Below are 15,171 nucleotides of genomic sequence, written 5' to 3' on the forward strand. Positions count from 1 at the left end.
GCCAGTGTTTGTGTAAGTTTCTTAACTTCTCATAATTATTGTTGTGCGTAAAAAATTTGATTTTAAATGAAATGGATACTTTAAAAATTTGTTAATTATAATTGATTATAGGATAGGTGTGACTTGTGAGGCTAATGAATAGTAGTATTTAATTTAACATCTAAGTGGAAATAATATTTTTAAATTCAGTTTTAAAATGTTATATATAAATATAAATTAATTTTTTATATTTATTTCTTCAATAAATCTTTAAAATAAAGTGTGAATATACTGTCCTTTTCTAAGACATTTTTAAGTTATACTCTCTTTTCTTTTAATTTTAAAAATTACATTTTTTTTTCTAAAGAGATGAATGTGTTTTACACTTATATTTTCCCCACAAACAAAGATTAGTTTTGAAAGCTTATAAAGACTTTTGAATCCTTTACGATTAATTTAGGGTTAAATTATTCACATGTCCCTTAACTTTATTTTTGGTTACAATTTTATCCCTTATTTATTAAAAGTTACAAAATAATTTCTTAAGGGATTATTTTATATCACACGATCCTTTTTGAAAAATTAGTCGTTTTCAATTTTGAGACCAGATTTTGATCTTTTGTCTTATTGACTTAATTCGTAAAACTTATTCCATTAAATTCAACTACATGAAAACTATAAAATTAGACTAATATTTGTACCAAAAAGGAGATATAAATAAGATAAAAATTACGAAAAAATGAATTTCACGAGTAATAATTTGATTGATTTTGGAAATTTTAAGTTTTAGATAGCTCATGAGATTCAATTTTCTCACAATTTTCATCTTATTTTATGACCCATGTTGATTTGAACATAATTGACGCAGTTCCATAGTTTTCACGAAAATTGAATTAGTTAAGTTTTAGTGCTTGAAAATTCAAAATTGTGTTTCAAAATTAAAAATGATCAGATTTTTTTTAAGAATAAACTAGTAATAAAATAATTACTTAAGAAATTAATTTATATTTTAATAAAAAATTAAATTATAACCTAAAATAAAATAAAGATTATATGAATAATTTAACTTAAATTTTGCTAGCTGACACTTCAGCTGTTTTTATATAGGCGTTAGTCTTCTCTTTGGTTTGGCCTTTTCAAACCCAACCCTCGCATGGTATGGTTAACGTAACCCAAATCATATAGAAGACATAAGAGATTCAGCAATACATTGTCTTCACCTATGTGTTTCGTCGTTGGAAAAACACACTTGTCAATTGTCATGCAGTACAACTGGGAAATTTTGTTAGTCCATGTATGACCTTTAACAGTTATTCCCTTACCTCATGTAGTAAGTTCAATCAAATCTTACCTACTATGTAGAAACAAAGATAAGGCAACACATACACATACTCCCTCTTCGAAAACATTTATTCTTATGTATCATAAAGACATGTAAGGCCACCTCAGTAGAGTTGCTTCAACCAATTTTGCTTATAAAGGTTTCTTGTTTGATAAACTAGAAGTCTTGGGACACTTTGCTTGTCAAGCACCATATGCTTTTTTAAACACACAGGTTATTATTTTTTCTGTAGGTTCAACAACGATGCTTTGCATGTCATGATAATATTAAAAAAAACTAAGTAGTCATATAGTATCATATAATTTCTCAAAATTTTCTCCTCTTCTATTCTCATATATATAGTCTCATCCATTTTTTTAGTTACAAATTCCGAAACCCTCAACGTCCTCTTTTATTTGTTTCACCTAATGGACCCCAATCAATTTAATATTAATTCCTTCTTAAATTACATAAAAAATTATCAACCTCTTACTTATTCAATTTTGCAATCCTCCACCTTTACCAAGTCCATAAAATAATCCATATATGAGTAATTTTCAATTTTCTACACTCCCATTTACATAGTATTCCTTTCCCATGTTTCAATTAACACCAACTAACCCCACCATGATTCATAGGACTTCAATAACCAATGGTGGCAATCTAGAGAAAAGGAACAAGAAACAACATCCAAGTTAGTGACAAAATATCATCACCTTTTCTATCCACCATAGTAGCTCTGTGTGGTACGGTTCATCAGTGTATGTCTCTCCTTAGCCTCATACTCATGCCATCCTATGGGACTATATAACTAATCTTAGTGTTAGCATCAACAGTGCATGGCTGATTGTTGGTGATTTTAACGAGATTATCAGTCCTTTTGAAGTGTCCGGTGACGACTTTATTTCCTTTAGAGCGCTCCTCTAATCCAGAATGTTAGATAATTGGGGTTTGATTGATTTGGGCTCTATTGATGGTCTTTTCACTTGGAGGAGAAACACTCAACATGGGGTCATTGTGGAAAACGTTTGGATAGATGCCTAGCTAATTCTGATTGGAGACTTCATTTTCCTAATGCAGTTGTAGAGCTACTCCAACCTCATAAGTTTGATCATAATCCTCTCCTTCTTGCTCAGGAAATTGCTCATTTCATGCACAAAAGGAAGACTGGTAAGAAAGGCTACATTCTTTTTAAGATTAACTTTGAAAAAGCCTATGATAATGTGAATTGGGATTTTATGCGGCTGACTCTCATTAAGTTTGGCTTTCCTCCTCCTATTGTGACATTGATTATGAATTGCACTACTACTACTTCCTTGTCTTTCAAGTGGAATGGTGAAAAACTTGAGAGTTTTGCTCTGAATAGGGGACTACGTTAGGGTGATCCTATGTCCCCTTATCTCTTTGTGTTGTGCATGGAAAAGTTAGCTCTTCTTATTCAGGAGAAAGTTCATGAACACAAGTGGCTTCCAATTCAAGTAAGCAGAGGTGGTCTTTTGGTGTCTCATTTATTCTTTGCTGATGATTGTCTACTCTTCACTCAAGCCAAAGTTAGTTAAGTTAAGCTTGTTAAAGAGGTGTTGGATCAGTTTTGTCTTGCTTCTGGCCTCAAGGTCAATATACAAAAGAGTAAATTTAGTGTATCAGCTAATATGCATCGGTGAAAGATTGACCAATTCCATTCCATCATGGGAATCCCTCACACTTATGATATAGGGAAATATCTTGGTTTTCCTCTTTTGAAGGGTAGGGTGACCAATGCCAATTTCTCTCATATCTTGGATAGGGTGAATAGTCGTCTAGCGGGGTTGAAGAGTAAGTTGTTGTGTAGAACTAGGAGAGTAACTCTTGCCCAGTCAATGCTTACTTCCTTGCTTATTTATAATATGCAAAATTTGTGACTGCCTCATGGGGTTTGTGATAAGATTGACAAGTCAATGAGGAGCTTTATTTGGAGCAAATCGTCCACGCATTGGGTGAACTTGGATACTATCACTCGATGTAGAAAGCTTGGAGGATTAGGGATCTCTGGTGTGATAATTATTAATTATGAATATATTTTGAGGTTAAATTATATAAAAATTTATAATTTTTCTCTCATAATTTTACCTTTTGAACAAATAATTGTTAAATTAACATTATTTAAAATTTTGTGCAAAAAATATTAAAAGTGATGAATTTATGATGCCTAGTGAGTAAAATAAAGCACAAGAAAGTGAACTAATTAAGAAAAACATAACTAATTAAGAAAAACAAGCTAATTGAGAAAAAACATGGCTAAGTAAGAAAATAAGACTAATTGAAGAAAACATGACTAATTAAGGAAAGAAGAATGATTAAGGAAAGTAAAGTTGGACTTAGTGCAAAAAACCCACTAATTTACACTTATGAAAGAAGAAGAGAGAAGAAGGAAAAGAAATACATAAATTTAAGAGAATATAATTCTTTATAAAAGGCAAAGACTAGAAGAAAAAGAAAGAAAGAGAAACAAACATTGGAAGTCGTTCATTCCCTCCATACTCTTTCTTATCTTTTCCCCCTTTATTATATATTTCCCTTTTGTAATTGTAAAGTTTCCATGATAATGAAAGGCTAAAATCCCTTTGTTTGGAATTTGACAGCCAATTATTCTTGATATAATTCCTCTTCTTATCTATTTATGAATATTATTGTTTGTGGCTTGATCACCCATTTACATGGTAAGTTTTAGGGATAATGTTGGAAAACATTATTTTCTAATAGAACTGGGAAAAAGTATTTAAATAAAATCATCATTAGGGATATGTTGATATTTGTTTAGCCTGTTATATATTTCTATTTTTAATGTAATGTACTATTTTATCTCTGCAAAGGGATTTGGAGAGAAAATAGATAAAATTAGACTCTTTCATGCGAGAATCAAAGTTAGAGTATATTAGTAGATGCATGTGTAAATTGAACTAATTATAAATAGAGAAAAATCATTAACATTACATCAAAGAATAACTCTGGTAGGCTAAATTTTTAACATTCTTATCTTCTGAATTTCATTCTACAATAATATTAAATTTTCTGATCTTTTATGTCCTTAATTAATTCATGTTTAATTCTTTTTTTTATTTGATTTAATTTTCAGCAATTTGATTTATTGTTCTCTAGTATCTTTTCGAAGTTCATTCAAACTTTCATTTTAACTTTAGTACTTAGAGACTCATTAGTGCACTTCGTATCCACCAAGGTGCTTGAGAGACAAAAATAGCTCTTCTTGGTAAGCACGTTTGGTACTTAATTCATAACTCAGATAGATTTTCTGTCTAGATACCGGAAGCTAAATACTTACCGGGGGAGTCTATATTGAATGTGGAGAGTAAAGATGGAGCATCCTACACTTGGCAATCCATCATGAAGGCGGTTCATGAACTTAAATCTGGTTTCAAGTTTTGGGTGGAGAGGGGAAATATTTCTATTTGGTATGACACTTGGGTTGGTGATGTACCTCTTTGTACTCAGGTGGATTATGGATAGCCATCTTTGTGCGAAGGACTTTTACGACAATGGAGAGTGGTGCTGGGATAAATCGGCTACTTATGTTCCTATTGCTGTACGTGCTTAAATTGAAAGTGTTGCTCTTTACCCTATGGAGGAGGATGTGGTGATTTGGGGAGAGAACTATTCAGGGAGTTATACTTCTGAATTTGCTTACTGGTTGCTTGTTGATGACTATCCCACTGATATTGCCAACTTGAGAACCTGGCCTTGGGTCTGGAGAGCGAGAGTTCCAGAAAATGTTAAACACTTTGGTTGGCTATTAGCACATGAGAATCTCCCAACTTACAGCTTTCTTGTTTATCGTCACATTTCTTCTGATCTTTTTTTCACAGGTGTGGATTGCATGGAGAGACTTACACTCATGTCCTAAGAGACTGTCATAAGGCTTCTATGATTTGACAGCTGTTGTTTGATGATCTTCCAACGGATTTCTTCAACCTCAATGCGGATGATTGGATTTTCCACATTATCTCTGCTCCTAATGCTCAGAATCTTCTTATTGCTTGCTGGTTCATTTGGCTTTCCAGAAATGCAGAGATCTTTCGTGACAAAGTGTGGCCTGCTTGGTTAGTTGTCAACAAGTACAAGTCACTGATGGCGCTAGTTCAGTATACTCAAGTCTCAGACACGTCTTCTTCCTCTCCTCGGTTGGTGAGTTGAACAGCTCCTCCACATTAATGGTTTAAACTCAATACTGATGGTAGCAGTCTTGGTAATCCTGGTGCATCAGGCTTTGGTGATCTCATTCGTGATTGGGTTCTTTTATCATTAGTTTCTCTGGCTACTGTGGGCATAAGGCGAGCCTTCATGCCTAGCTGTCCGGTACCTTGAGTGTGAATCAAATTCGAAATTAGCAGTGAAGATGATTTCTAGAGGCACCAACCTGCTTCATATCTATGCTCCTTTGGTGAATCGGATCAAGCATGTCTTCAGGGAAGTAAATATGTCTGCGGACATTCTAGCTAAAAGAGGATAATCTTCTACTGATAGATTTGTTCCTTTGATTCTTGTCCCCCTCCCTCATCACTAGCTGTTTTAGCTGATTTGAGTGTGGCGTCGTTTGTTCGTGCTTAGTTTGTTAATTTTCTATCTGATAAAAAAAAAACTGCATATATTTATTATCTATTACGTTCCAATTGATATTTAACGTTTCCAGTGGGATCATTACTTTACCACATTAATCCAATCTTTTTTTTTGGCCAAAGGAACATTTGAAGGAATTAATCATAAACGTCTCCTTCCTTCCCTAGAATATCCGCGTCATGATTCGCATCGTTTAGTTAGCATTTTCACTTCTGTTGTGAAGAAACATTTTATCGGGTAATTGATCAAACGGTCAATTCGCAACATTATTTTTTTAAATTTTTTTTTGACCCCCTAATACATGAAGAAAAAGAAATGGCTTTATATATATATATATATATATATATTCGCACACATTATTTGATTATGAAAATTACAGGAACAATGACGCTTTGGTAATTAATCCCCAGGAATCAATATACTATTGAGAATGTTTAGGCTTCACTATGCTCCCATCCCAAATATATTTTGTTAATCCCTAATGTACATGCAATGCATACCGAGCCGAGAAACCCAGAAAAACACCATCATCCTCCTCTATTGATCCATCATCAAAATTAAGCGCATAACTCTTGGGATCATACTGAAATTGCATTTTCCTTTTCTTGTCCTTGACTTCACTAATGCACGTACTCAACCTCTGCAAGGAAAAACTCTTCTTTGGCCACACCAAAATTTCGGACAACGCCTTCACAACCCTCTTCAGCTTCTTCTGCAACCAGTTCCGATGAACTTTCAACGTTTCTTGCTGTTCCCGGCACGACTCATATCGAGCATAGAACACACGGAAGCAGCCACAATAATGAGTGATGGCCATGTCTTGATGATCGCAATCTTCAAGCCTTGATGGAGTCCCAGCCATTCTTCAAAGACCAAAAGTTACAATGATTGATGAAATCATCAATGTGAGATTTGTGAATATATATATTAATTTGCACATGCACGAAGACAGAGACTGTCACTTAGATATACGAAACAAATTAGTGAGGTCGTTACGTAGATCTAATATTCGAGGCATTGGTGTTTGTGAATTGTGACCGTAGCGGTCTTCTGAAAATTACAAGGTCCTATGATTTTATGTCACGTGCTGATGAAGAGTTTTCGTGATGGTGTGCTTTTCCTATGTGTGGAGTTTTGATTGTTCTGTTCTTTGTGGATTGTGACAGACGGGTGAACTTGTGTATAAGTTATCTGCAAGTTTGTCTTGGGCATTTGTTAGGATTAGGGGAATGAATACTACGTTTTCCGGCCCACCGCGGATTACAGAAGCTGGGGCTTATGTGGAGTCTGTTAGGAGCCAAACAGATCTTATTGTTTATCCTTTCAAAATGATTTTTTATTCTGTACATATTATTATGTGCATAAGTTTGGACTCCCTCGAGATATCACTTTATATCAAGGTTTTCTTTTTTCAACAGAGAATCCATTTATATATCATTCCTTTGTGCCTCCCTGGATACATTCATTTATCTTTTTTTTATTTTTTGTTCCACAGCCAAACTAGGTTTTATCATAAAAAGAAAAGGCCAAACTAGGTTTTTTCTTCCTTAAAGTTTGGGTGACATGATTAATACAGATCTAGTAAACTATTTTTTTTATATGACACCGATATTTTTGTTACATATGATTTAAAATATTTAGCTGCTGCTTCTAGAGTTTTATTTAACCGTTGATGCTGTTGGGACTCGTTTCCTTCATTTGAGATAGTTTTTTTTAGGCAAAATAACTTTTACAATTCATTCATAATCAAAATTTCAATACAAGTAGGATGAAACAAAAAACATGATGGCGAGAAAATAATCTTAATTCCCTTGCAAGGACATAAACAACATGATTTACTTTCATCTGGATAAATCGCACGGTCACGTTTTGTTTTGTTTTCTTTCCATGTTTTTGTCTTTTTGATGCATACATTTTCTTAATAAGAATATTTAATTATATTAATTAGTAATTAAGGTAATTACAATGAGAATATATTTTAATTAAATCAACCAATTAAATAGTTAAAACGTATACATATTTTTAATTTTATATATTACTATAATCAATTTATTTTTAAAAATATAATTAAAGCAACTATATATACTGATTTGATTTTATTATACAATACAATAATAATATTATAAAATAAGATTTTGTCATTAAGCAGTTTCGATTAGATATATTTTGATTTAAATTAATTAAGGTAATTATGATTAATATCTATCCCTCTCAAAAAATGATTAATAAGTATTAATTAAATTAATTATAGTAATTAATTACGACAATTATAACAGGTATACACATTTTTTTTATTTTATATAGAATAAACTATATCTATATCTTTGGTCCATGAACTTTTTGAGCTTTATGGTTTTGCTTCTTTAATTTTTTGAAGATTGGTCTCAGTCTCTAAACATTTTTTTTTTAGGATTTTGGTTCTTTTCCTTCAAATCTGCCATTAACTACTGTTAAGGCTAATAGAGTATCACACCATACTTTGTACAAATAAAATAACATATAAAGTACATTAAAAATGCATATATAGTCAAATGATAAAAATTTTCTTTGACAAGGAGAAGATGTGGGTTTGATTCCCGCTATCCACTCTTAGTTATTTAATTATGTATTTAATAGTTGTAACAAGGACAATGCTATAGAATTGACCGTTTAAAATGCTCCTTTTTATTTATTTAGTGAACCCTTGTTTTTATCAAATTTATTATTATTTTATTTTATTATTTTTTTATGGTTAAAAACTATCAAAAATTATTTAGTAACAATTTTTTTTTCTTTCTCTTACTCACCCCACTTAGTAAATTTGCCCCTATCCCTCTAAGACTAAATCAAAGCACCACAAGGGAATCATCAATCCAAAACACAATGGAAAAATACTTTGTTGTGTAAAAAATGAAAAGAAAAAAAAAAACTTACCACAACAATTTGATGGAGAGATGAAGGAGAAATGAGAGGGAGAATTGAAGGGAGAAGGGATTGGACGCACTGGGAGGAGGAAGATGTGCGGATGGGGAAGGAAGAGAGAAGTGTGGAAGGTGTAGGAAAAAGAGAGAAGGGTAAAATGAAGAATTTGCTATGACCGGTTACGTTAGTAATAAATTTGGTAGTCACAGTAGCAATGCCCGGTTTAAAGGTAGTGTTGTTTTTACTAGTGTTCCACGGACTAAGCTAACAGGCTTTTGGGCTTTTTGAGAAATGTTTGTGAGTAGGCCCAGTTGTGATCTGGGTGTTGGAGTTTGAGACGCAGGAAGAAGGAAGCGTTTCAGGGTGATTGTGAGTGTGTTGGCAAGAAAGAAGTTTGATTCATCATTCATGTCTTTGTCTCCTCAGGTTGGATACTTGGTTCCACTAAATCGAAATTTTAAGGAAGAAGCTTCAGTTCCCAAGTTTGCTGTCTCAGATGGCATAAACGTTATTGGGCGTAACAACATTCCTGTCCCCGACAAGAGGCTTAGCCGCAAACACCTTACTTTAACTGCTTCTCCCAATGGCTCGGCTAGTTTGCTCGTCGTATTAACCGTTGCACCTTACCACTCACTCCTTCTTCACTTTCTTTCTTTCTCAATTTGTGATTTCCTTCTTCTTTGTTAATGTTAGGAGGGGACGAACCCAATTGTTGTTAATTCTGGGAATAAGAGAAGGAAGCTGAATCCTAAAGAAGAAGCTACCATTTGCAATGGTGATATAATCGAGCTTATTCCCGGTCACCATCTTTTCAAATATCAGGTGTTGGGTGGTGATGGAAAATCTTCAACTTGTAGAAACAACGAAGCTCAATCATCATTCAAAAACAAAGCTTCAGGCAGGAGTTCCCAGGTATTCAATTGCTCAGTTCATGGTTGTACATTTTACATTTGTGTTCATGCAATAAGTAATAACCATCTGTCTTTGCGTCCATTAAGCTAATTTTACTTGCAAGTTGCATTTTTTTTGTGTGTGTGTGTGTGTGAAATGAATTGTTTTGTTTTGTGTGAAAACTGCAGGATAAGGTTGAAACAAGCAGCCAGAAACAAGGAAGGAATGCAGACGCACGGAAGTCGTCGGGTGAAGACAATAGTGTGGAGGCCATTCGTAATTTCCATGTCCCTAGTGACCAAATACCTTCCACTTTTCGACTTTTGCACGTGCAAGGGTTACCACCTTGGGCAAATACTTCTTGTGTTTCTATAGGTGATGTTATTCAGGTAGGTATTAGTGATTATATTCTAGATTTTAACTTATTCAGTTCTTGCTGATTTTTAACTATAAAGCTAAGGCAATTGTTTTTGTCCTTCATGGTAAACCTTGAATGAATGTTTCGGTTGAAATAATTTTGCAATGCTTCAAAGTTCAAAAGAAATCTTTACTTCTTCAATCATTGGATCTAGAATAACTTTGCACAAAATATAAATTGACTTGTAGAATTATACTTAACTAGAAAAACTGGAACTACTCATTGATTTTTTTTAATGCTTATCACTGATAGGGAGATATTAAAGTTGCTATTCTTTCAAACTACATGGTAGACATTGATTGGTTGGTTCCTGGTGAGTTATTTTGTTTGGATTTTCCGATTTCTCTTTGTTTCTTCCTTTATGTTTTCCCCTAATTTTACCTGTTTGCAGTCTGACTTTCATTTTTGTCCTTGACACTACTGAGATTCTGCACTGATTTAAAAATATTCTGACATTAATCTTTCCTTGTCATATTTTGAAATTGCTGGGAACTTTTGTGCTGTTAATTCTTTTTCTTTCAGCCCCTTCCCTTTTTTCCATTGAAATAGGGCATGCTCTGCCTTTCTTATAAAGAGTATTACATTATTACCTTCCGTATTAACATATCCAAAAGGAGAAATCCAACCATCTATTTCTCAATAATGCACCACCATAGGCTGCTGGCATGTCTGGTGTTCTAAAATTTGTGCTTACATGAATACATTTGATTGAATTTTTTCATTGTTGATCTCATTCTATTTTCTCCCTTTCTATGTTTTCTGCTGTAGCATGTCCTGCACTTTCAAAAGTGCCCCATGTGCTAGTTATTCATGGAGAAAGTGATGGGAGGGTGGATTACATAAAGGTTTGTCTCAGATCTAATCTTTTTGCAAGATTGAATATGTAAAAATGGTTGAATGAATGAATATTAACTTGCTACTTATGATTGTTAGAGAAGCAAACCTGCAAACTGGATTCTGCACAAACCATCATTGCCAATTTCCTTTGGGACACATCATTCAAAGGCTATGATGCTTATATATCCTCAAGGAGTGAGAGTCATTGTGCATACAGCGAACTTAATTTATGTAGATTGGAACAATAAAAGCCAAGGTTTGTGGATGCAAGATTTTCCATGGAAAGATCAAAATAGTCTGAGCAAGGGATCTGGATTTGAAAATGACCTGGTTGAATATCTCAGTGTGTTGAAGGTAATGATGTATACTGTTCTTTTATATATAGAGAAATGAATAAACAATGTCAAGTTGATATGATTAAATTAGCACTCAATAGTTCCTGAAAAACCTAGTTGAAGTAACTTGTCCCCAATTACTAGGCAGTTGGATTATTCTAGAAAATTCACTTGCTAAAAATTTTGAACTTAGATTACTGTAAAAACTTATATGGCCATAATGGCCTGTGAATGCTAAATAATTGCCAACAGATGTTGATATTGATGTTATCAATTGACTGGATATTATCATTAGTGTTGCTACTATAACTATCCATATTATGCATATTATCATTGTTTATTTGGTGGTGCAGTGGCCAGAATTCTCAGTTAACCTTCCATTCCTTGGAAGCGTCAGTATATGTCCATCTTTCTTCAGGAAGTTTGATTATAGTGATGCAAGGGTATTTTCCCATTAATTGTTCTTAAATTATTTCCTTTGTTATTAATTATTATGATTATTTGTTATGTTGTAAAATTGTAACATTGTTAGATAAGCTGTACATTGGGATATATAATGCTGTTTGCATTATATTCAGGTTAGATTAATTGCATCTGTACCTGGATATCATTCTGGTTCTAGTTTGAAAAAGTGGGGACATATGAAGCTGCGATCTCTGCTCCAGGAGTGTACTTTTGATGAAGAGTTTAAGAAATCTCCACTTGTTTATCAGGTACAGTTGGGCTCTGGGTTAGGTTCCATTATACTCTTGGCACAATTGGTTCATGTTAATCTTAACTTATAACTCCAGTATTAAATGAAAAAGTTAATGCTAAAGTATCTCACTATTGTTATATTTTCTTTAATTAATTGTCTTCAACTTATGGTAGTAAAGTTTTGACTAGAATGTATCTTTTTGTGAAAGATTTTAGAACTTTGCAGTATCTATCATTTACAATTTTGCTGATATACTTTGCTTATCTCTATGCAGTTCTCTTCTCTTGGCTCTTTGGATGAAAAATGGATGACTGAGCTGGCATCATCAATGTCAGCAGGTCTCTCTGAAGACAAAACACCCCTTGGTATGGGGGAGCCTCAAATCATATGGCCTACTGTAGAAGATGTCAGATGCTCTTTAGAGGTAAAGTATGTAGATGTCGGGGATGTATTTTTTACTTTTCTAGAAAAAAAGAAAATTACCTTTGGTTTGCATAATTGCATTTCATGTTCAATTTCAATTTATACATGAGTGAAAAGTCTGAACATTTTAGTTTGGTGTTCTACATGAAAAATGAAAGGCGAGCTCAAAAGTTATAATTATTAGAAATTATGGTACAATATAGGAAATTGCCAATGCTTTTTAAATGATAATAATAGTTATATATAATAAGTCCATTAATGTAAATGTATGTCATATGAGTAGTATGGGACAGGGCAAATAGCATAAAACCCAGACCCTTGTAGATATTTCCTGAGGTACTTGTTGGTTTTGGGACCAATGTTTTTCCTTTTCTACTTTCACCAGAGGTATCTTTTGGCACTAACTGATAAATATTACAAACAAGTGTTTCTTGCCAGTGTAAAAAAGTAGTTTATTGGCAAGAATGATTATTTAAGTTTATTTCTGACTATAATCCTTATTTCTTTTCTTCTCTCATTCTTACTAGTGTCAACTTTTGTTTTATATTGTTTTATCTTTTCTTTTTTTCTTCTGTAGGGCTATGCTGCTGGAAATGCAGTTCCAAGTCCTCTGAAGAATGTGGAGAAAACATTTTTGAAGAAGTATTGGGCAAAATGGAAAGCAGACCATACTGGACGCTGGTAAGTATATCTCGTCGTACAATGGATGCTACCCGCTTTAGCTTATCAATTATTTTAAATTTTTAGCACTCAATTTGTTCACATTCTCTTGGAATTATAATAATTATACAATATTTTTATGCAACCCATTGGTTGAATTTGAATCAAGAAATTGATTGCTTTTATGAGGAAGTTTGCTTTACTGTTTGTGGTACAATCTCTTCTCCTTTCCATGGCTAGTTTGTCTCACCAATTATACCTATGTGCTATGTTTCAGCCGTGCTATGCCACATATAAAGACTTTTGCTCGTTACAAAAATCAGAGTCTTGCGTAAGAGCTCCGTCAGACCTATTATATGCATTTCAACTTTTTATGTTTGTTGAATTTTTTGGTCATGCATTGCACTGCTGAAGTCATACTATAGATGGTTAACTGGAAATACCTTTTTCCCAAATAGTTGGTTCTTGTTAACCTCGGCAAATCTTAGCAAAGCTGCCTGGGGAGCTCTCCAGAAGAATAATACTCAGTTGATGATTCGTTCATATGAGGTATGTCATGTTATCTAACTGTTGGTATTCTTATCTGACAGCTCAAACCCAAGAATTGGGTGAGTTTCATGATTTTCAAACCTTGCCTAATGACATGCAAGAATCTAAAGATGCTTAGGAAAGTGTTTTCTCTGATTATTGTTAATTTTTTCTTATTATACTTGGGGCATTTTCAGTCAAATACATTTTATCCTGTTCTCCAAAGGTTGCACTGAAAAATATTTATATACACATTTCATTACAGCTGGGAGTACTATTTTTACCATCATTATTCAAACGACACGAATCTGTATTTTCCTGTACCAGTAATGTTACAGTATCTGAGGTAGCATACACATCCTTGCTCTTTGGTGGTTTTTATGCTTGACAAGTTGACATGATTTAACTTAAAAGTGTTGAGGGAGAAGGAAGGACCTTCTGGTCACCTCCCAAACCATTGGAATGGGAAAAGAGACTGATGCTAACAAACTAAGAATTGCAGGATAAATGCCCAGCCCGAGAATCTTCTGAGATGAAGAAAACAAAACTAGTAACCCTGACTGGGATTAAAAAGGAGAGTATGCATTCATCATCTGAAGTTATTATCCCTTTACCTTTGCCTTACGAGCTCCCTCCCCTGCCTTATTCTTCCCAAGGTCGTGACCTGTCACTCACTTTTTTTCTCGTATGTCTAAGTGGCATGACTCTTGTTACATGTCTTCTAATATTGTTTCCCTCTGCAGATATCCCCTGGTCTTGGGACCGGCAATATAACAAGAAAGATGTCTATGGTCATGTTTGGCCACGGATGTGAGCATATCAAATGACATGATTGTTTCTGCAACCAAGTTTGCCTGTGCATGTATATATGTGTTTTACATGGGACAAAGGTGTCTTGTTTTCATTCCATACGTTTTGTCAGAAAAATCAGGCTTAACTTTTGTTTTGGAGTAAAATATACCAAAAGATTAAATGTTATTTCTTTTGATTCAAGAGGATTAAGTTTGTTTCAAATTATTTTTCATTCAAAGATATTGAAACCTACTTTGGTAGATTCAAAGCCTTGTTCCCTAATTTGTACTGCATGAAGCTTTCCGTTGTTCCTTTAATATCCTTTGTTATATAATATTATGTGCATATTTTATATCATTATATTATTTAAAAGTTATTTCTAATATGTAAAGGTCTATGGATTATCTCATTTATCTCATTAAAGGTAATATAATAAAATATCAATCTATATTAATTCATATATATTTATATATGAATTAATTCATAACGTAAACTAGTCAAGAGCTCTGAATCAGTAAAAGTGCTTCATTCCCCTGAAAGATGACAGACATATCGAGATTGGCACACAGATATAAATCAAATTGAATTACGTCATCCGAGTGAAAGACAATTCCACAGTTTGACGGTTTTAAAGCAAGAAGCAAGTGGAAAAACGGCTTGTTACAGTGAATCCCAAAGTAGGCATATCGAGCAAAAAGCACTTACTTTCTTTTAGATGCTAAAAATCTATTTATTTATACGTCATCTATTAATTAATATAAAAAATTAGAATATCTAT

The 15,171-nt window shown here is 33.4% G+C and overlaps 2 protein-coding genes across 3 annotated transcripts; one reads left to right on the forward strand and one right to left on the reverse strand.

Annotated features, from left to right (window-relative positions):
* Positions 1-6,033: 6,033 nt before the first annotated feature.
* On the reverse strand, positions 6,034-6,798 carry LOC102664203 (uncharacterized). The gene has a single exon (XM_006578065.3). It carries the CDS (start codon positions 6,771-6,773, stop codon positions 6,390-6,392), a length of 384 nt encoding a protein of 127 aa, XP_006578128.1. The 5' UTR covers positions 6,774-6,798; the 3' UTR covers positions 6,034-6,389.
* A 2,085-nt stretch (positions 6,799-8,883) lies between these two features.
* Positions 8,884-14,661, forward strand: LOC100793746 (tyrosyl-DNA phosphodiesterase 1). Of its 2 annotated transcripts, XM_006578066.4 has the most exons (15): positions 8,890-9,418; positions 9,506-9,724; positions 9,892-10,092; positions 10,374-10,434; positions 10,890-10,966; positions 11,055-11,312; positions 11,647-11,736; positions 11,872-12,006; positions 12,265-12,414; positions 12,991-13,094; positions 13,351-13,404; positions 13,532-13,622; positions 13,867-13,947; positions 14,104-14,257; positions 14,345-14,661. In XM_006578066.4, exons 1-15 carry the CDS (start codon positions 9,221-9,223, stop codon positions 14,413-14,415), a joined length of 1,944 nt encoding a protein of 647 aa, XP_006578129.1. In that variant the 5' UTR covers positions 8,890-9,220; the 3' UTR covers positions 14,416-14,661. The 2 variants fall into 2 exon arrangements, with proteins under 2 accessions (XP_006578130.1, XP_006578129.1); XM_006578067.4 differs by lacking the exon at positions 13,867-13,947 and having other exon boundaries at positions 8,884-9,418.
* The last annotated feature ends 510 nt before the right edge of the window (positions 14,662-15,171 follow it).

This window comes from Glycine max, chromosome 4, assembly GCF_000004515.6.
Source record: "Glycine max cultivar Williams 82 chromosome 4, Glycine_max_v4.0, whole genome shotgun sequence".
NCBI classification, from domain to species: domain Eukaryota; kingdom Viridiplantae; phylum Streptophyta; class Magnoliopsida; order Fabales; family Fabaceae; genus Glycine; species Glycine max.